The sequence below is a fragment of the Thermobia domestica genome, chromosome 12, assembly GCF_964235325.1.
Source record: "Thermobia domestica chromosome 12, izTheDome1.hap1.1, whole genome shotgun sequence".
Classification (NCBI taxonomy): Eukaryota; Metazoa; Arthropoda; class Insecta; order Zygentoma; family Lepismatidae; genus Thermobia; species Thermobia domestica.
In genome coordinates this window covers 19,750,158-19,772,945 of record NC_137465.1, presented here as the reverse complement: position 1 = coordinate 19,772,945, position 22,788 = coordinate 19,750,158, and the positions used below count along the sequence as shown (strand labels likewise).

The following is a 22,788-nucleotide window of genomic DNA, read 5'->3' as shown; positions in this document are numbered from 1 at the left end:
ACTTATTTCACATCCCTCCAAAACCATCCCAATTATAAATTAGGCTTGCTTTGTCCACATGTTCGAAGTGTAGGCGGCTGAGCACGAAAGCAGGTAAGCAGCATACAGATCTACGAACTTATTTTATAACTACAGAGAAAATTCATGGAAACAAAAAGAAAATTGTTTTACGTACTGCTATTCTATGTAGGCTGAAGTTCACAAATGATTAATGAAAACCTCGAGGAACTCCACGGACAATATTGTCCACAACAAACTCGTGACGTTGGATAGAACCAGAATCACTCGCAACAGAGGTAAAAGCACTACCACTAAATAGGTAAGATAAGCTAGTGAATTATAAATAAGCCTTTATAGTGATCAAAGAAAGGCTGCGTTGTTTTTCTTGAGGTAACTCCCGTTTCCTCTCCCTTCATTATTCCCCTATTATCCATCTCACCATTCATTCATTAACATCGATCCTAATCGCAGGATATCAAACTCCCTGCAAATAATTAAAAGCAATATTCTCGGGCAAATATTCTGGTAAAAGTAGCTATCAGTTTTCTAGAATATACGAAACGAATTTCATACAGAATTTCCCCACTTTCTTAGCTAGGATGGTAAGGAAGTCCTGTACTAAAACTCCGAGGAATGGACTGTCGCATGTACAGTACAATGTTCGAAAGTAATAACATTCGATTTTGTGCGAAGGTGTATGAACAACTTTTATATTAGTAGCTGTATTATTATTCTGCACCGACTGTCTTACCAGCAGGAAGTTAATTCTACAATGGTATTCCTTACCCAAATGACATAGCTATGTTTCTTAATATTCTGTGCTAATTTTCATAGTGTACAAAATCATGAGATTAGGGATTGATTTTAAACACAATAGTAATAAATAATGATAGTAATTAATAAAACAAAATATCTAATTTGCGTACCTTGAAACGTGGAAAGTAACGATTGTAATCCCCAGCTTTCCAATAGAGCTTTGATTTCTCCACAGGAAGATTTGTCCATCTCTTTCTTCTCAAGCAATAATGGGATTATAATAATCAGTTGCAGTATAATACAAACCCACTAAGTTAATCATGAAGATAAAAGAATTTGTATTAAATATTAAATTGAATAAAATAGAATTCATTAGTTACAGACAAAGTTGCATCGAAAATCCCGTAAGTCAGAATCTGCTTGTATTAAATGGTAAATTTAAACGAACTACATTATACTACAGTAATAGTGACATCAAATATGTCATAAGATAACGAGTTCAGTAAAAGTATATATAGGGGGATAGGGGTATAACTGTGGAATTAGAGAAATCCATCTGTACATTTTAAAAATATATACAGGGTGTATCAGAAGCCCTCTACCACTCTAACCTACATGGATGAAGGTTTATTGAATGTGAGTTGGGCGATACACTCTAGACCCAGTGAAATACTTGAGAGTACAGGGTGAGGCATAAGTCTTAACACCCCTGTAGCACAGGAACGACTTGGCGTTCACACTTGATTCATGGTATTGTTCGTGTGGGAAATGGACCATAGTGCATGACATGTTGCCCTGGCGGCCATCTTGAAAGCCGCTATCTTGGATCCAACTGGATTTTTAAATGGGAAAGGGGACATGGGTATTGGCACGATCTCAATCTCAGCGAAACAGTGGTGCAGTCCATTTTCACTTACCGTTATTGATTAAGAAGTTATTGCGTCACAAAGGGTGAAAATTTGGCATTACAGCATATTTTTATCTGTTGTTCCAGGTGATGGAAGATGTCGCTAACAATTCCAGAACGAATCGAGACCGTGGAGAAGAGTTGTGGACGATCTGCCAGGGTGAATGTGGCTGAGTTTAATGCATCCCACCGAAAGGGGATAACATCTCATACGTAACAGTATTCAAGTTGTTTAAGTTCCATGAGACGGGCTCTGTGATCGACAAGGATCGTCGTATGGCATCTATAACAGGAATCAGTGATCCGTGCTACGATTGCTGCGTGTGAACAAGTGGCACCCATACAAGCAACAATTCCAGCAGCGGTTAACAGAGGGATCCGAACAGACTGATGCCGTTTGCTGAATGGGCCACAGAAAGGTATGATGAGGACCCCATGTTCCCACAACGTGTTCTTTTCAGTGATGCATTATTTTTCGTTCAAGAAGAGGTCAATGAACAAAAGCATAGATACTAGAGTGACCCAGATTGACACCAAGACAGCAAAGAGATTGGTGGGGAAATGGCTATGGTGTGATGTGGAATCTGGGGGATTGGACCGTACTTCATCCACGACACCCTGACTAGTGAGAAATATCGTGATCTGCTCGAGAATGAGGTTTTCCCTGCTCTCTTGAAGGAGGATTGATTTCCCCTCCTTTTCCCAGCAAGACGGGGCTACACCTCGCTATGCGTTATGTTCACGCCAATTGTTCGATAGACATTTTTCGGGACATTGGATAGGGCGACGGGAACCGATAGAGCGGCCACCACGATCTCCAGATCTTGCGCCGCTAGACTTCTTCCTTTGGGACCATCTGAAGAACCTGGTTTACCAAGAACCCATCCGTGATATCCACTATGTGATGCAGCGCCTTCTGTAATGTTGTGAAACCGTCGATCCGGACATGCTGTTGCGAGTCAATAAGGATTGGCAGATGCGTCTTGCAGTGCCTTGCTCAAGAAGGACAGCACATAGAGCACATGTTGTAATGCCAAATTTTCCCCCTTTGTGACGCAATAACTTCAAGAACGATAGGTGAAAATAAACTACACCACTGTTTTCCTGAGATCGAGCTCGTATCAAATGATACCCCACATGCCCCCTTCCCATTTAAAAATCCAAAATTGGATCCAAGATGGCCGCCAGGGCAACAATGTCATGCAATATGGTCAATTACCCACCCGAACAACGTATACCATGAACCAAGTGTGAACGCCAACCGTTAGTGTGCTACAGCGGTGTTACCGCCTTATGTCTCGCCCTGTATATCATGCAGACGATCGCCATCTTGGATTCGCTACTTGAATTCCCTAGAACATGAATTGATCAACGTAGGCCAGTTGAATGGCCTGCCCAATTATCAGACCTAACGCCACTTCATTTCTACCTTTGGGGATATGTTAAGTCTATGGTTTGTGCTGTAGACATTTGCAATCTTTGTCATCTGGAACAACGTATCGCAAATTTTACTCGATATTCTGCTTCGTGTCCCAGCAATTGCTCAGCGTGGACATGTGGAACAGGTAAACATATCTTTCAGTTGTCAATAACTTTTCACCAAATTAAGTTATATGAAATTTGATTGCATACTTGACAATCCATACACAATTCTAACTCATGGTCATGTACAGTATCACATTATCCACCTATTGTTAATAATAACACTTTTGAAATCTGGATAGCGGAACAAGATAGCGGCCGCGGCCGTCCGCATGACATACTTCTAAAAGTGTTCCCCCTGGACTTAATGTGTATCGCCCATTCCACATTCAATGAAATTATATCCTTATAGATTTTAAAAAGGATGGTAAACTTTTAATACATCCTGTATATTATACAAAATAGTTCTATCAATAGTAAAGTCAAAAACACGTCATATGGTTCGATGTTTCGAAGTAAACCTAATTAGTCCTTCTGAGAAGGACACTTCACTTTTTAAAGTTTAGTATCTTCTTCAGTAGCAAGGGTATATGAGACATGAACCTAGGAATGATAGAACCCGAATCACAATTTTATGTATACTCTACCAGCGAGAATCAAAGCTGTCACCAAGTGTACATACGCGGGCGCAATAGCCGTTAAACCAGTAGATAGTGCTATGTGAGGTACCAAAGCCTCAGATGCATATCCGCAGTGATTTACAGTTCATTTTGAATAACGGAAATGGTCTATTAAACGCCATCTTTACACGAGGCTGGATCGAGCCATAGATGGAGTGGGTCAGTGAGTCGTCGGTCAAGTGGGTGAAGATTTGTGAGTAGATTAGTAGGTCGTGGGTCATCAGGACGTGACCCACTGTGACCCACCACCCACCGTGACCCACCATTATCTTCCTTTTTCATTAGTTTCTATTTATTACCTGAGGTAAGTATATCTAAGTGAAAATGAACTTCAGCCACGTTTGGATATTGATATTTGTAATTGTAATAATAGCAATAGGACTTACTACTTGACATTCGAGACTAGCTGTGCGATTTTAGAAGAGCTGACTATTGGAATAAATATATTTTTAATCACCTGTAATATATGAATTATATACAAATTGAACATCTCAGGAGCCGTTGAACTTACTGAGAGCTGAAATTCAGTATATTAACTATTAAACAGAGCGTGTCCTAGCATCTATTGAAATTCTCTTTTAATGGGGATCGGCTACTATAGGTAGGAAATTCGTAGTGGGTTGATATGTAAAAATAATTGAAAACGATCGATATTAGTTGAGAAATAAATTGAGAAACTATTGAAAAACAAAAACTGCAGCGCTCCGCAATCGATATCCATTGCTTTCTATTATACTAATTGCTGAAGCTTATGTTGATTATATTGAGCGTTCAGAGCACTAGGCAATCGAACCATAAAATTGAGAAAACTAGACAATTTTTTTACTTTAAGCTTAATTACATGGAAATTTTAAATTTGTACGGCATGCTTAATTATATGGAAAATTTTACTCTGTTTCGTATTTTCCTTTACGTTGGTTTACTTTACCTTGATTTAAGATAACTTTCATTCTATTTTTCACTGAAAAGTATCTAATTCAACAAAGAAATAATTGTATATGATAAATTGAAATTCACCGTATGACCAACACTTCACAATTTTATATCATAAAGGTCTGGTCCATCGGTATTGTAACAGAGCGATACTTCAACGATTGACCAAACAAACTCGTAGAAATTCAAACTTCGATTAGTGAATTTCAAAGGCTTATTTTATTACAAGTGTAATCTTAGTAAAGTCTATGGAAACGAGACTGTGGATTATGAGGCAGAGTTGATGACAATGGGTTTTGGTGAGTGGTTGATCAGAGTGGGTCACGATGGGTGGTGGGTCAACTTTTCATTGACGCACACAATCTCTGGATCGAGCCACTCTTACCACGCACCAACGAGTTCTGTCAGTTTTCGAACGCCTTAATACTCGTATAAGAAAATTTCTATTTTCAAACAGGGTATTGGTAAACTTGACAGGCGAATAGCCTGGCTAACTATAAATTAGATAGCTATGTTGGAATGAATTTGAGCGTGAATTAAAACATGTGTATTTTCACTTTAGGGCGCAACAATGGGCAAGTTAAGCAAGAAGCATGGTATTGTATTTTCTTCCTTTTTACATACATTTAGCACTGTATTCTAATGCATCTGAAGTGGACAGATCTTTATATATAGGCTAAACATAAAAGTAAAAGAAATAGCAATAATGTAAATTACACACACAAGGTTAAATTTAGTTACATTTTGCATATTATATCTTAAATTTTGTATGATACCGTCATTAAAATAGTTAAGAGTAATTTTTTATTACTTTGCAGTGTACGTAGAAACCATTTTATTTTATATATATATATATATATATATATATATACACAGATGGTGATCAGAAAAATGGAAACACCTGTAGTTGGCAACACGTCAGGCGCAGTGGAACAGCAGTGTCCAGTGGCTGCAGCAGACGGAGGTAGTGTAAAATGGGAGACCTCTCAGATTTTCAAAGAAGGCAAATTGTTGGTGCGCGGTTATGTGGAGTGAGAGTGACGGCAGTGGCTACTGTGTTAGGTGTGTCGCGTGGGACAGTGTCGAAGGTGATAACGGCCTACACAACACGGAAAAACCACATCGGGGAAGCGGAACAGTGGGCGGAAGAAAATCATGAGTGACAGGTCACGCCGGGTATTAAAGCGCATTGTCACGCAGAACTGTCTTGTGACTGCGGAGCAAGTGACGGAGGAACTCAATCAGCACCTCCCCCACCCTGTTTCGACAATCCCAGTCCGCGGCGAATTACATGACATGAACTTACGGGGTCGTGTTGCACGGGCCAAACCGCTCATCAGGGACCATAACGCTTTCGCACGCCGCAAATGGTGCAGTGACCATGCAACTTGGACCGTTGAGGACTGCAAACGTGTGATATAGTCGGATGAGTCATCCTTCACCCTATTCCCAACCATGGGCCGTGTTTGTGTGTGGAGAACGCCCAAAGAAGCTTATGATCTGCAGTGTCTCCGCCCAACTGTGAAACATGGCGGCGGCTCGGTGATACTGTGGGCCGCCATATCATGGTTTTCATTGGGCCACTGGTCACACTTAGCGGACGAATCACTGCCAACTATCATGTCGCAATTTTAGGAGACCACTTGCATCCTATGGTCCGGATGTTGTTCCCGGACAATGACGCCATCTTCCAGGATGATAATGCATCCATTCACACAGCTGGCGTTGTTGCAGCGTGGTTTGAGGAACATCGGGATGAAGTTCAACGCCTCCCCTGGCCCGCCCAATCCCCAGATCTCAACATAATTGAACATCTGTGGTCCGTCTTGGAAACACGACTCCGGCGACGATTTCCACCTCCATCTCCTCTCACAGAACTGGCCGACGCCCTGCACGAGGAATGGTGTAAAATTCCACTTGCTATCATTCACGACCTCTGCCTCCATCCCACGTCGCATCCAGGCTGTTCTGAAGGTGAAAGGTGGCCCGACACCATATTAATCTGGTAAGTTGCAATTTCGTTCAGGTGTTTCCATTTTTCTGATCACCATCTGTATATTGTAGTGCTAAAAAAAGTAATGGCACTGATTTACTGTAGATCATGTACAATCTTAATGTAATTAGCAATTCATATTCCCTTACCGACCCACCAATATTCGCTGTTCATTTGTTTTCCCTGGTTTTCGAAGTCGTGAGCTGATATAGGACTTACAAATAGGTGTATTTCATTTGATTTATAAATATTATAATCAGAAAGGATCGGAATATATGATTAAGTTGTTGAAAAGGGAAACTCAAAGAGCAAATAAAGATAAGAGAGAATCTTAGTTACATGAAAAGTGAAACATACACCGACCTATGCTTTATCTAGCGTAGGTATTGTTCGGAACCAAAAATGTGGATTTCATATCCATGCAATTAGGTTGAGAGTGGAAGCGATGAAATTACTTGACGCATCCATTAAGATTTCGGAAAGTGCACACTCCTGCGCCGTAGGCGCAAACTCCACGAGCTAATTTTCTGCCTTCGCTCTCTACAATGACCGAAGAGTAACTAAGCTAATCCTCATCCCAACATACCTACAATTTAGTGAGAGGTTACTAATTAGTAAGATTTAAGACATTAAGTGGTGATTTATGCTGAGAAAATTTTATAGTCATATCTCGCATGCCTCCCCTCAGCTTCATCTACACACATATTGCAAACGGAATACAGTAGACTCAAGAATATCCGGGCTAATGTGGCGGAAGGGCAGGCCGGATAACAAAAAAAGCCGGATAGGCCGGAGTACAGTCTACATGAAGCATACCCCAAGAACAATTGACGTATACAGTACCGTACAGTTATAAGCAGGTATAACTGAAGCGTACTGTATTGAGGTCCGTTACATATTGACGAAACAATGAACAAGGAGCAGAACGCTGCTCTTTTCCTGTCACAACTTGTATTTTGCACATGACACGTAGGAGGATCGTAGCAAACGCCTGCTTCCAATGCCTTGGCAATGTTGCCAATGCAACGCCTTGCCTTCCTCAATTACGATACAAGAAAACTAGGCTGGATAGTACGGAAGTCGAATAGTCGTGAGCCGGATACTTATGAGTCTACTGCACATGTGAACTTCCTTAATTGGCATAGTTCGTTAAGTCAGTGGTTTTAACCAGTGTATCCCGAAACTTTAGACATCACGAAGCATTTAGTTAAAATCTATTTGGAGACATTACCAGTTAACGCCTCCAGAAGCATCAACACTTAAGATTTTAGTACTACATAGTCGGTACTTTATAGAAACTTATAGGCTTACACTAATATAGTCTATATTATTAATACAAAATATGCATTTATTCCGTTAACTCCGTGCCGTGTTTCTGACAATGAATTACGGATAGGTTAGGTTAGTTCAAGTTTGGTTTGGTTTAGTTTACTTAGTATGCCTACCTTGGTTTGATGAGACTGGGCTTATCGGAAATTAACCTAAAAACAAATATATCGTGATGTCGTTGGAGTTTAGTCAAGAAGGTTGCGAACCATTACCTTAAGTAAGCAAAACTTGTAATCGGTTGTGGGAATAGGACACGGTGACGAATTAATTAGATTTCGGAACGAAAATAATCAAAATTAAAAACTGAAAGAAAAAAATCTCAAAGTCGCGAAGTAAATAAATACACAAGATTGTTGCATCTTGATGATGTAATCCCTCACATTCAGGGACGTAATGAATCTCACACTCAGGGTGGAGTGTATACCTACTAAAAAATTTTTAGCATTGCGTCACTGATTACGATTTCATTTCAACGATTTCCTACAAAACATACTTTATACTCTATTATCTCAATATTCAAAAAAAAAAAAAATTAATCTGCCTTTTAAAACTAAAATACGTAAATATTAAAAACTCAATTCTGTAAATATATAAGGTAAGTTGGCGAGGGAGATCGGGGTTCGCTTTCTGGTGGGAACAAATTTGATTCAGATTTCATGTTAAAACTGTAGGTCCATATTTCATATAGCCTCGCTGCTAGAACGGACGCTAAACTAAATAAATTCAGAAAATTCTTCTACTTTGTGGCATAAAAAAGAGAAAACTATGCTCGTAACATAACCTTAAATGAAATATAAGGGAATGATTTATACTAGCGTCATCACAGAGAAAACGCAACCTTCCCAGATGACCTAATGGGTAGCACATGTGACGTTGCACGTGATCCCTGCTTCGATCACTTTCACAATCACTCACTTTCATTAATCATCCGTCACCTTTAGTCTAAAGTGCATAATCCTGGGACATTAAGATAAAAATGATTTAACAAAATACATATAGTGTACATTATAATTACATTACATTACCAATCTTTCGCAATTAATAAACCACAAGTCATTACACAAGCGTTGTTAGTAGTAAGTTTAGCGTCCAATTCAGGTCCGAGGCTATCTGAGACTTGGTTCTAGAGCTTTAACGTGGAATACGCATCACATGAGCTTCCACAAGATCCGAATGAACGGAGAGGGATGAGGAAGATTTCCCCTCTCCAAGTAATTTAATATTGTTCACTCTAAAGATAAACTGTATATAACTCTCAATCTTTGCCGTTACAGGGTACTAGTTTGAAGTGAGGTGATCCTGAACAAAAATTGACCTGATAGAGCATTTTCGTATTATGATTTATTACGATATTCGGCAAGGGTAAACACAGCAACAATGTGTTCGTCAGATAACTGCTACTTTTCCTGATGAAACCCCATCTCAGACAATTTACAGGTGGTTTCAGGAATTCACGTGTGGCCAGCTCAGCCTGACTGATCGGGATTGTGCAGGTCATTGTGCCAAAAAAACGTTGCTGCTGTTCGTGAAATTATGAACACTGATCGGCATGTGACTTATCGCGAAATTCAGGAAATCTTAGGCATTGTTATGAGCCAAATACAAATAATATTGCACTATTATTTACGTGTGAAAAAACTTTGCACTCGTTGGATTCCACACAATTTAAGTCGCGCACAAAAGACGCCCGTGTGAAGTGGTGCAAAGTTATAACGAAACGGTTCAAGTCTGGATCATCTCGGTGTTTAACATTGGAGCAGGTGATGAAACTTGGATTTATACGTAAGAACCGGAAACAAAGCTGTGTGGGTGTTCCGCGAGAACCTAAACCAATCAAACTTGTTCAAGCACACTGTGCCTCCAAACAAACGATTGCATAAATTTCTGATAAATCAGGGCATATCGCAACTGTCCCACTGGAGAATCGCAGAACAATCAATGCAGAATGGTACACAACCATATGCCTATCAGAAGTACTGAATGTGAGCAAACAGTTCAACCGCCGTATCATTCTGCATCACAACTATACCAGCTCGCACACAGCAGCTACCACAAGTGATTTTCTGGACCAGGAAAGCGAAGTCATGACATCCGGCTTATTTCCCTGATTTAGTTCCCAGTGATTTCTTTTTGTTCCCAACAATAAAGAACATGTTGCGTGAGAAGCGCTTTTGCACCTCCAGAAGAAGCCATCGAGGCATACAAACTGCAGGTTTCACAGATACCAACCTCGGAGTGGCATACCTGTTTCAAGATTTGGTTTTATTGCCTAAAAATGCACTGCTACTCAGGGGGAATACTTTCATAAACAAAAAAAAAAAAAAAAAAAAAAAAAAATGCACTTTGATGTTCTTGCGTTCTATCATTTTCCCGAAACTTTCAGTGCAACCATCGTATTGCATCACAGATATAAATAGCTTTGATTGTATATCTAGAAAAGTCACTCTCTCGTAAGAAGCTTCATTTGAACCCTTCGAGTTACTGCACCTCCCACCTGGATACAGCAGGGTAAACGTACAGTCTCAAGCAGGCCCGAAATCAGCCAAATATGTTTGGAGGGACCATGAATATATGGGGGGGGGGGGGTAAGTCATCAAAACTTACCTTACAAATATCTAAATTGTGTTTTCCGTATTGAGGTCTGGAGGGGCCACGAAAAGTTTAGGGGGCCAGTTGCCCGCTAGCCTCCCTCTAGTTGCGGGCCTGGTCTAAAAACAAAACACTAGAATGTGCGCAACTGGGGATCAAAACACATTAAACGGAATAGGAGAAATAATTCAAGTGAATCAACGCTTAGCATAGCGAGTTTTTGCATATTAGTTGCTTTGTTAATACCTAATTCCTTCTAGAAATAGTGAAACAAAACTATGAAGAAAAAATAACCGAATGAATCTCAAGGAACCGGAATAATTTTCGACTGATTAAACTAGTTATAAATTCTATAACTTACTGTTCCGTTGAAGTTCTCAACTCCAGCAAGTAGCCCTACACAAAAGCCAAACTAGGGAATTAAAAATTAGTTTTCTTTTTTCATGTCGCACAGCTACGACTTTAGGCCAAAAGAGACTGATGATTGATAGAAGTAAACGCGTTTGTGGAAGTAACTTAATTTGTTTCCACCCTCCCACCGAGAATTGAACGAGGGGCCACGTTCCCCAAGGCCACACGGAAATCACTAGACCAGCGGGGAAGACTACTAAAATACAATGTAACAATATATTTAATGTAAAGTAGAAATCAAATTAGTGTAAAGAATTGAGAAGGAATAGTATATTATTCTAAATGCCAACAGGGTATATAATTAGTATGCTATTTAACGCAGTTCATCTGAAATGGTGAGCTGTACACACCAATATCACGGAACGATTTTTATGACAGTGCCCTTAAACTATACCAACTAGAGAATTAGACCCAATTATCTTCGTGACATTAGGGAATGCAGGCAGGCGCATTAGCCCAGGTTGGGCACAGCTATAAAGAAAACACATGGAAACAAAGTAAAACATCTTTCAGTTTTACGTCCCGCTTGTAACCAGAGTGTTCTAGAAGGTAAAAACTGGGGGGATGCCCCGGGCTAGATCCGCCACTGCTTGTAACGTAATAAAATGTAATAATACAAGTAGTTGATTGATCAGATCTGGTTATACCGTGAACCACCACTCGTAAAACAACGAAAATACAGTTACCAACTGCAACTATGTGGTCTTCACGTGGCTGTTAGTAACCACATTATATCTTTACTATTACTTATCGATAAAAACTGAATGTAACATGCTCTGTCTCATAACATCTATAGCATCTGTCCAAGTTAAAATTCAGTTGTTTTAAGTTTTTACCAGCCACAGAATATGAACCCAGTCCAATCCTACAAATGAAATCTTTAAGTTTTACGTCCCACGGTTATGCCGGTTAGGCTAAAGGAGACGGTGATAATGAGAGATGAGTGAAATGGTGGAATGAAGAAAGTGGGAGGAAACGGGAGAACCCCGAGAAAATCCACGAGCACGGTGTTTGTCCACCACAAGGTTCACTTGGCGGGGGGTGGGATCGAACCCGGGACCCCAAGCACCAGAGGTGAACGCTCTACCACTGAGCCACCGCGCCCCCTCCAATCCTACGAGTCTCACTGTGAAAGGTGAAATTAAAACTGCCTGGCATTCGAACCCACGTCAGGCATTTGTTTTAATGTCCGTTGCAGACTCTCGTGGCGGCTTGCGTGCATACCCATGGCTTTCAACTATGGTTTAATAATCAAATCAAGTGCGAAGACAAATACAAATCGCAAACACGCCAACTCTCCATATCAAGTTAACGCAGATGGGAAGGGAGGAATGTATACCTAAATTCCAAATTTCTGTATCCAAAATGATGAAAACATGTTTTAATTTTGAAAATTACGTTTTCTAGACCAAATATGAACTAACCAGAGATTTCAAGGAACCAGTTCGTCATAAGCTAGAACCATCGCACATCACTAACTATTCAAAATTATATTACTAATTTCTAGTATTTCAAACTACTAAGGCAAGGGAATGAGTTAATTTTTGTGGAAGCTAATTTGAGCTCACTTTACTTTCATATATACATACCAATAAGCTAAAAGTTTCAAGAAGGCCTGAAGATGGTCGAAAAGGGTTCTCAAGCCCTCCCCCCTGGCCTACATCTTAGCTACGGACATGACCGTGTTATACTACTCTATGTGAAGATACGTTCCTCTAACATAGGACATTTTTTTCGATTACTTACGTAAAGAAAAAATATTTTATGCAACCTATATACACCTTTGAGTAATTTCAAAATGCTCCAAGATTTCAAATGACTTAATCCAAGAAGTTATGAAATGAGAGCTCGGACCACGGTGACTCAGTGGTAGAGTGGTCACTTCTGACGTCAGGGATTCCTCCCTGTTCAATCCTTGTTCCAAGGTTAAGTTCCATAAACTCCGTCGGTCCAGACCTACTATGTAAGTGAACGGGCAAAAATGCACTTTAAACAGAACATACATTGGAACCAATACTAAACAAAGCCCTGCGGGGTGTGTAACCCCGTTCGCTTGCTGTCACTCGCTTAGTTATATTTTGCTTAGTAACACTGGAGATCTTATATTTGCAGGATTGGGGTAGAAACTAAAAGATACCCAAAATCACTTGTTCTGCTCAAAGTGCACTCTTACCAGTGAACGAAAATTAAGCAAACCTAACCAAAATATATATTTTTTTTTTCATTTTTAATAGAACCACTGAATCGTAATAAAATAATCACCCTGGCTACTACTAACTAATCTTGACTCGCTATCGCACACTTGGCATTACTATGTGAATTCGAATATTGAGCTTTGATAAAGAAAGTAACCATCCTGGGTACCAACTCTCGTTACTTATATGTGCGGACCAGCATTCTAGAACCTTCCCCGTAATTACTGTCAAAGTTGAAAAGCTGTTGGGGCTTAACGGAATAAATACACTATTCCCAAGTGCTTTGTGATGAACAAACACCATGCCCATTTTTTCCTCAGAGTTCTCTCGTTTCCTCCCACTTTCGTTATTCCATCATAATCATTCATTTCATAATCAGTCTCCCTCAGCCCCAGTGCATAATCGTGGGACATTAAACTTTAAAAAAAAAAAGAAAAGAAAAGAAAGATTAACGTAGTCTACACAAACTGCTACTTCTATAAACATACCTTCATACATTTACGTAAATAAAAAACAAACGAGCTTACGGAATCTCGCAGCACTGAGGTGAAAGTAAAACAAAACTAATTGAAATGTAAAATAGTAGATCTTCTAGTGCAGGAAAACCAACCTACTTGAAATCCTAGGTGAGTGACCACGATCAAAAACGCTTCCACTCTCCTTCTTATACTAATTTTGCACATCAAATGTCAAGTCAAGACGAAGCTAAGTCACTTCTATGCTACTGAATTCTGGGTAATACAAACATAATGACAACCCGCCCGCTAATGCTACCAATGAAAAAGATCCACCAGTTAGTAACCCCTACGGGCAATTTTACTATTGAGCAATGGAAATAAAAAAAAATGCTTTTTACGTCAAGCAACTGATAGCAGACACTGATATATTATTTGTTTTTTCTGTTGTTTTTTTTAAACCTTTCAATACCCACGTATTTTTTCTGTAGTGGGACTGGGTTGTCAGTACACAAGATATACATGGAAAGATACAACACCGAGGCTACATTAGACGTAGATCCGAGGCTTTAATTCAAACCACATTAGAGAGCACGGTGGCTTAGTGTTAGATCGCTTGTCTCTGTGGCGTGAGGTCCCTTGTTCGATCCTCGACCAAGTAAGTTTGTGGTGGGCAACATCGTGTGCGTGGGTTTTCTCGGGGTACTCCTTTTCCTCCAACATTCTCATTCCATCAATTCTTCCCATCCATCATTCACTTGCTTTGTTCATCGTCTCCCTTACCTTAGCGGACATAAGTACGGGACGTTAAACTGAAAGATTTCATTTCAATTCATTTCATTTCATTTTTCAAACCACAGTACCTACCATCGAGAATCAAACCTGGTCCTCTGCATAGGCAGCGAAGTTCTAACTACTTGGCCACGAGGAATCCCATCGATGTATGTTTGGTTTGGTCAACAACATACTTTTTTTACTACTTTTTTCCTCTTTTACTTCTTTCTTTAGTGGTTGAATAATAATAATAATAATAATAATAATAATAATAATAATAATAATAATAATAATAATAATAATAATAATAATGAGTTCCTTCGTGGTTAAGCGGTTAGCGTACGCACCTTTGGCGTGAGAAACCCGGATTCGATTCCTGCCGGGAGCTCATGTGGTTCGGATTCCACGATAATCAGTAGGTCCCGTCTCATATAGTCTCGCTGCTGAAAGGGACGTTAAACTCAAAATCAACTCAACTCAATAATAGTAATAACATACATCCAGAAATGCTTTAACGGTGGCTGCAAATCGGATGATTAATATGTATGCTTCATGTGCATAAAACAAAACCTAATAGATGACTAGTTAGCTTCCATGGGCACGTTGTACGTTACAGAAGGATCAATATTATAAACGTAATTTGGAAGATGGTATAAATATAAAGAAGAAGGCAACAATGTAAGCCTGGTATCTTATGCGTTCATCACAGGGATGATACTGCATTGTAATATACATGGAATATAGGAATAGTCTATAGTTGTTTTGAGACATCGGAGAACACCAGTATGTGACGTAAAATAAAGTGATAAACAATTCCGCTTTTTTCGCCTGTGATCAGTACTCCAACTAAGATTTTTTTAAAGAAAAAAAGATACATTGGTACGATGGCGTCAACTGCCGTGTCCCCGTACGAATCCTTCCATTTAACACAATGCTTCTTCACGAGTGCCGGGTACTAAGAGTTGTTCGAGACAGTTGTTCCAAAGCTAACGGTGGCGGCGACTGTTTTAGAGGAAGCAACTACAGTTGCCCCGTACAAAAGCTCCAATTTAAGCAATACTTCACAAGCAGTGACATAGCTCGGTGGTTGCGTGTTAAAAGGACATTAGAAGAACTAAAACGCTAAAATGACGTAATCGAATTTTCCGAAGAAATAAAATAAATTTCGATGATTTTTTCCAAACCAAACTTTGACTTTCCGCTGAATAAAATGAAATCTTTAAGTTTAACGCCCCACGGATATGCCGGTTAGGCTAAAGGAGACGGTAATAATGAGAAATGAGTGAAATGGTGAAATGAAGAAAGTGGGAGGAAACGGGAGAACAACGAGAAAACCCAAGAGCACGGTGTTTGTCCACCACAAAGTCCACACGGCGCGAGCTGAGATCGAACCAGGGTCCCCAAGCACCGGAGGTGAACACTCTACCACTGATCCCTCCTCCCCGCTGAATAAAGTCGAAGTCACTACTCCAAAAATGAAATTAAATGAAATCTCTAAGTTTTACATCCCACGGTTATGCTGGCTAGGCTAAAGGAGACAGTGATGATGAGAGATGAGTGAAATGGTGGAATGAAGAAAGTGGGTGGAAACGGGAGAACCCCGAGAAAAAACATGAACACATTTGTCCACCACAAAGCTCACTTGGCGCGAGTTGGGATCGAACCAAAGACCCCATGCACCAGAGGTAAACGCCCTACCACTAACCCATCATGGCCTCTATTAATAAAATTGCAAACCTTTATTCATGTTATAAGTGTACAGCATACAGTACATATATACATTGTATTATTTATACCTTTTATAAACCATGAGTTGTGAATAATGCCACGGACCTTCTAACGTCGTAAATATATTTCACGTGAATTACTTTTCTATATTGAAAGTATTTATGACGAAAACCTATTAACATAATATTTTCAGATTTGAAACGTCCAAAACTGGAATGTTACGCGCTTAAAAGTAGGTCAGATAAGCTAGCAAATTTGCATGCATAGTAAAACTAAGTAAAGTTGACTGATAATAATTTCCGCCCCATCACATTTGGTGCTTTAACTCTCTGTGCTACTTGCCTGTTTTCACAAATTGATTCCCTCTCTTCACAGTGTTTCACGAAACAAATCTTGGACTCGGTAGAATTCTCACCTCTGACGCGTTGGGTCCATGGGTCGATTCCAGCTACTGTCAAGTGAGCTTATGGTGGGCAAACACTGTGTGCGTGATTACTCTTTAAGATTCTCCCGTTCCATCCCACTTTCTTTTTGCAACCAATATCACCTATCTCATCATCACCTTGGTGGATAATCGCAGGACGTTAAAAAAAAAGCTTTTGTGAAAATATTCTAGCAAAAATGGCTAACAGTCTTTTAGACTACACGAAGTCGCTATTCGCGCTGAAAGCGGTTTCTAAGCAAACATGTTATGAAGTTATGAGATTTACTGTGTTATGTTATAGTAAATCTCCTCCGAGGAAGGGACCGTCTAAAAAGAAATAAATAAACACAACATTTACTTAGTGCACCTTGAAATGTAGAAAAAGTTTATACGCGCCAATGTTCAAAGAATTCTCAAAATTCAGATTCGCCCATTCCTTTCTTCTTAACTAACGGGTTACAATAGGAAGATTTGCAACCAGAAGTCACGTTAACATGTTAGTAATTTATTAAGCTTAAAGCGAGTTATACTAAAGTAATCGGTAATTAAAGTAATATTTAAGTAATGTTATACTTAACTATTGTACTTACTCAGGCTCTTGTTTCCTTCCTTTGTTCTTTTTACCTGTAAACAAATCTCGTTCAGTAAATGACTCTTCTTCTTCTTCTTCTTGTTCTTCTTCTTCACCAATTTAATGCCCGAGGCAACAAATATCGTTGGATAGTTAGTAAATATATGAAGCGTATAATAAATTAATAAGATCGTGTTACGTAGTAAAGTATTAAAAGTATAATGTAGAAGATATAAAATGAGGGGTGTTACAACCTCCACACCGTGACACGATATGCATAAACCGACTCGCAAGAAAACGACAGTTGTTCTTTGTTCAATGACGTCACTCATGATGAAAGAAAGAACTGTCCATGGGCGGTCAGAATCTCACATACAGATGGATGGATGAAATATATAGCTGACGTATATAATATACGTATACATATGTAATATACGGAAGTTTGTTCGATGTCAGACATCCTGCAGCGACATGATGTAATATCTAAGTGAGAAAAAGGCAGTAGTTATGTAGTATATGGATAACGTATGCTCTATACAGATTTCCGTACTAAACGTAAGGATTCCATATATTTGTACAACATACCGCTGTCCGGATAACGGATTTTTCTCAGTGTAAATATTTGAAAGTATCCACTTTATCAAAAGTATTTTTAATATTTTAACGCCTCCACAATTTGCCGTATTACGGTCCCGACGCACTTCCATGTATTTAGTTTTCTCTGCATTTACTTCTAAACCCATGTCCCTGCAAGCGTTTAATAAGATCTCTGCATTTATTTCTACTTTTCTCCTATCATCCCCTATTAAATTTACATCATCAGCATATGCCATAACCTGGTGAATACCGTTCAACTGTAGGCCCTGGTTGCTATCTTTGATATTCCTTATGGCGTATTCCAGCACAAAGTTAAATAATAATGGCGAAAACGCATCTCCTTGTTTCAGGCCATTTTCGACGTGAAAGCTCGAGGACAAAAATTTTCCTACCCGGACTTTACTTTGGGATTCACTTAAACATATCTTAATTAATCTAATTAGCTTTCTTGGTATTCCAAGTTCTGTAAGTTGTATAATGTTTCTCTCCTAACCGAGTCGTAAGCCTTTCTAAAATCAATAAATAGTTGATGTACCGGGGTATTGTATTCCCACTTCTTTTCGAGTATTTGGCGAATGGTAAAAATTTGGTCGATAGTTGATCGATTTCGTCTAAATCCGCACTGATAATCTCCAATAATTTCATCTGCGTATGGGGTCAATCTTGCTAATAGAATATTTGAAAGGATTTTATAGGATGTTGACAGAAGAGAAATGCCTCGATAATTATTACAGTCAGTTTTGTCGCCTTTCTTGTGAATTGGAACAATGATTGATTCTTTCCACTCTTGTGGCAATTCTTCCTTGTTCCAGATAAGGAGAATGAGTTTGTGTATCTTGTTCCACAATTTTTCGCCTCCAGCTAAAATTAACTCAGCCGGAATTTCATCTACACCCGGAGATTTGTGTTTCTTTAATTTCTTTATAGCGGCTTCTACTTCTATTCGATTGGGTTCTAGAATATACGGTTCTGCGGTGTGTATCTCCTTTTCTCCACGCACATTAGTTTTTGGCTGCGTGTTCAGCAGATCGTCAAAGAAATCTTTCCATCTATTTAAGAGGCTATCCGTATCAGTGAGAACTGTTCTGTCAGCTTTCTTTAACATATAAGCACGAGGTTGATAGCCTTTCTTAAATTCGCTGATCCCCTTATACATGTCCCGAATATTTTTATTTTTACTATTATCTTCAAGTTCCTTAATTTTAGCTTTCAAAAAATCGCGTTTCTTTGTTCTAAAAGTTTTGGAAGTTTCCCGCCTGATATCTGCGAAATTTTGTGTAGTTATTACATTCGGATTTTGTAGCCACCGTAATTTTGCCTGTTTTCTCTTCTCTACTAGTTTAATGCATTCTTGGTCGAACCATGGTTTGTTCCTACGTATTTCCGCGTGTCCCAATTTTTCTATTGCTGAACTTTTAATGCTATCTCTAATTTCAATCCAAGTATCCTCAACACTATTGCACTCCGAGTCTTCTAAAACCGAGAATCTATTCGAAACTTCAATCTGGTATTCCTCTCTTACCTCTCTTCTAATTTCTTTAAATTAAATCTCTTCATTTTCGGACATTGAATATTACCTTTATTGAACGATAATCTCTCCCGTATTATCGCTACTACCAGGTAGTGATCAGTGTCACAATCAGCCCCTCTAAACGACCGGACGTCAATTATGCTAGATTGCCTTCTTCTATCTACTAAAACGTGATCAATTTGATTATGTGTTTTTCCGTCTGGTGATGTCCAAGTGTATTTATGAACGTCGCGATGTGGGAATTTTGTACTCTTCACGATTAGGTTTTTGGATGTTGCAAAGTTCACGAGTCTAACACCGTTGTCATTACTTTCCTTATGCAAACTTTCGTTTCCTATAATCGGTTTGAAAATATCCTCTCGTCCTACCTTCGCATTGAAATACCCTAATAGAATCTTCATATGGTATCGCGGGAGTTGGTCAAATATCCGTTCCACTTCTTCGTAAAAACTATCTTTTATATCGTCACCCTTATCTTCAGTTGGAGCATACATTTAAAACAATAATATCACACCACCGTCCCTTGAGAGTAATAAAAAAAAGTCTGTCAGTAACAAATTCAACCCGTTTAATTGCTGGTAATATTCGTTTGTGAACGAAAAACCCTGTTCCTAACTGGTGATTTTTATTGCCTTCCCCGTAAAAGAACGTAAAATTTCCGGAATTCTCAGATCCATTTCCTTCCCACCTAACTTCCTGAACTCCTACTAAATCCATCCTGTATTTCTCTAACTCATTCGTTACAGATTTTAACGCGCCTGCCCTATAAAGACTTCTAATATTCCATGTTCCAAATCTCATGTCCATTTTCTTTTGCTGAGGTCGTGCCAAGTTATCCGTCCTGTCCGAGGCTTTTGTGAATGTTTCTGAACAAGTGCCTTTTTTTACAGGATGAGGGTGTTAGCCTTACCCAAACCCCCAAGCTGGAGGACCACTCCTAGTCGTCTGTCCGCGACTGCTTATTCAGTATATTCGCAGCTGACCTCTATATCTAGAGGCCTTCTCCTCGATCCGCAACATGAGGACGCGCCATGCCGTGGTGACAGGAACCCACGTTACACGGCAAAAATAGGGATTAGAGTAACTAAATAGCCCATAAATAACACATAATTCTGGCGTTTGAATTTTTCTATCTTGTCAAGCTAGACTCGCCAATTTTGATTCCGATTTCCCGATAAACGCTAGGGGCCCAAAATTTGGATTAGAACAGCTAATTAGTTCATAAAGAGCCCATAATTCTGCCGTTTGATTTTTTCGATCGGACAGTTGTAACCATATGGGGGGTTCTAGCTTGGTGTCAAGCTAGACTCGCCTATTTTGATTCTGCTTTCCCGCTAAACAGTAGGGGCTCAAATTTGGATTAGAGCAAATAATTAGCCCATAAAGAGCCCATAATGCTGGCGTTTGATTTTTTTCAATCGGACCATTTTAATCGTAACCGTATGGGGGATTTTAATTTGATGTCAAGCTATAGGGTCTACTCGCCAATTTTGATTCCGATTTTCCGCTAAACGTTAGCAGCTCAAAAGTAGAGATTAGATCAACTAAATAGGCCTAGCCCATAAATAGAACATAATTGTGGCGTTTTAATTTTTCAAATCGGACCATTGTAACCGTAACCATATGGGGTTCTAGCTTGATGTCAAGCTAGACTCGTCCATTTTGATTCCGATTATCTGCTAAAAAGTAGGACCCCAAAAATTGGAATTAGAACAACTAATTAACCCATAATTCTGGCGTTTGAATTTTTCCGGTCGGACCATTGTAATCGTAACCGTATGGGGGATTCTATCTTGATGTCAAGCTAGACTCGCCAATTTTAATTCCGATTTGCCGCTAAACGTTAGGAGCCCAAAAATTGGGATTACAACAACTAATTAGCCCATAATTCTGGAATTTGAATTTTCCGATCGGTCCCTTGTAACCCGAGCTGTATGGTGGGTTCTAGCTTGATGTCAAGCTGGACTCGCCCGTTTTGATTCCGATTTCCCATTATACACTAGGAACCCAAACATTTGGATTAGAGTACTAATTTGCCCATAAATAGCCCATAATTCTAGCGTTTGAATTTTTTCGATCAGACAATTGTAAATGTAGTCGTATGGGAGTTTCTAGCTTGATGTCAATCAAGAGTCGCCCATTTTGATTCAGATTTCTCGCTAAAGAGTAACAACCCCAAAAATGGAATTAAGGCAACTAATTAGCCCATAAATAACCCATAATTCTGGCCGTTGAAAGTTTTCGATCGGACCATTGTAACCGAATGTGGGTGTTCTAGCTTGATATCAAGCTAGACTTACCCATTTTGATTCCGATTTCCCGCTAAACAGGAAGAGCCCAAAAATTGGGATTAGAGCAACTAAATAGCCCATAAAAAGCCTATAATTCTGGCGTTTGAATTTTTTGATCAGACCATTGTAACCGAATGTGGGTGTTCTAGCTTAATATCAAGCTAGACTCGCTCATTTTGATTCCGATTTCCCGCTAAACAGTAAGAGCCCAAAAATTTAGAGTAGAGCAACTAAATTGACCATAAATAGCCCATAATTCTTGCGTTTGAATTTTTTTATCGGACCACTGTAACCTAATGGGGGCTTCTAGCTTGATATCAGGCTAGACTCGCTCATTTTAATTCTGATTTCCCGCTAGAGCCCAAAATTTGGGATTAGAGCAACTAATTAGCGCAAAATTAGGCCATTATTCTGAGATATGTTCCGGTCGTTTTAGTGTTGGTGATTGGTCTAACTTGACACGCATACCTACTCTCTATGGACATGCCACAGCGAGGGTCCTCCTGCTTCGTCTTGTCCTACCTAACACAGTTTTGATACAATACTAATTTTGGCTGCTCAGTAAGTTTGGTAGACATAATATGTCCACATAATATTATATTCTTTTTTCAAACAATTGCTTCGAACATATCTTACTTGTAAAGATTCATCAACGCCATCTGTTGGAAAACTCTTTCAAACCAATCTACTTTTAAATGCGCTTAAAGAGGAACTGAAGCGTGAAGTGTAAGGTTAATCCCTGAATAGGAATATGAGGTAATAGTGTTTTAATGAAAGATATTATATTCCTTTCTCACAATGATTTCGCAGTTTCATGAAACCGTTAATTACAAATAATTACCTACTTGTAAATATTAATCAAATCACATCCAAGATTCCTCGCTTGATGGCTCGACAGTTTAATTTAATAAATTACTTACAAGCAAAGGGCGCGATATCGAGACTCGAATTGCGCAATAAGAGTTTCATATACTGAAAGAGCATCAGGTAGTTAGTAAGTTACCAAATTATTAGCTGCAGTCCGCCAGTAGGGAAAAAGTTATGGGACTGTAAAGTTCAGAGCCTGGCGTACGAAAACCACACAAAACTTAGCATTTGGTTTGTTCCTTTTGGTATTGACAAGAGATAATGAACTCTAACGTATTCCCATCACAGAACATGATGTTTGACACAGAAAATCTGTATGAGAAGAATTGTCAGTG

General features: G+C 39.2%; 1 protein-coding gene across 7 annotated transcripts in view; it reads right to left on the bottom strand.

Moving 5' to 3' along the window:
* The window catches only part of LOC145666352 (uncharacterized), a 31,947-nt gene extending 18,018 nt beyond the window's left edge, over positions 1–13,929 (bottom strand). For 2 of the 7 annotated variants that reach the window (XM_081733485.1, XM_081733490.1), the window contains exons 1-2: positions 13,830–13,929; positions 927–1,065 (exon numbers count right to left, since the gene is read on the bottom strand). In XM_081733485.1, the coding sequence (XP_081589611.1) occupies positions 927–1,065; positions 13,830–13,898 (208 nt within the window). In that variant the 5' untranslated portion in view covers positions 13,899–13,929. Of the gene's footprint in view, positions 1–926; positions 1,066–13,825 lie in introns of all 7 variants that reach the window. The other 5 variants (XM_081733486.1, XM_081733487.1, XM_081733488.1 and 2 more) reach the window with 5 other exon arrangements.
* Between the last annotated feature and the right edge of the window lie 8,859 nt (positions 13,930–22,788).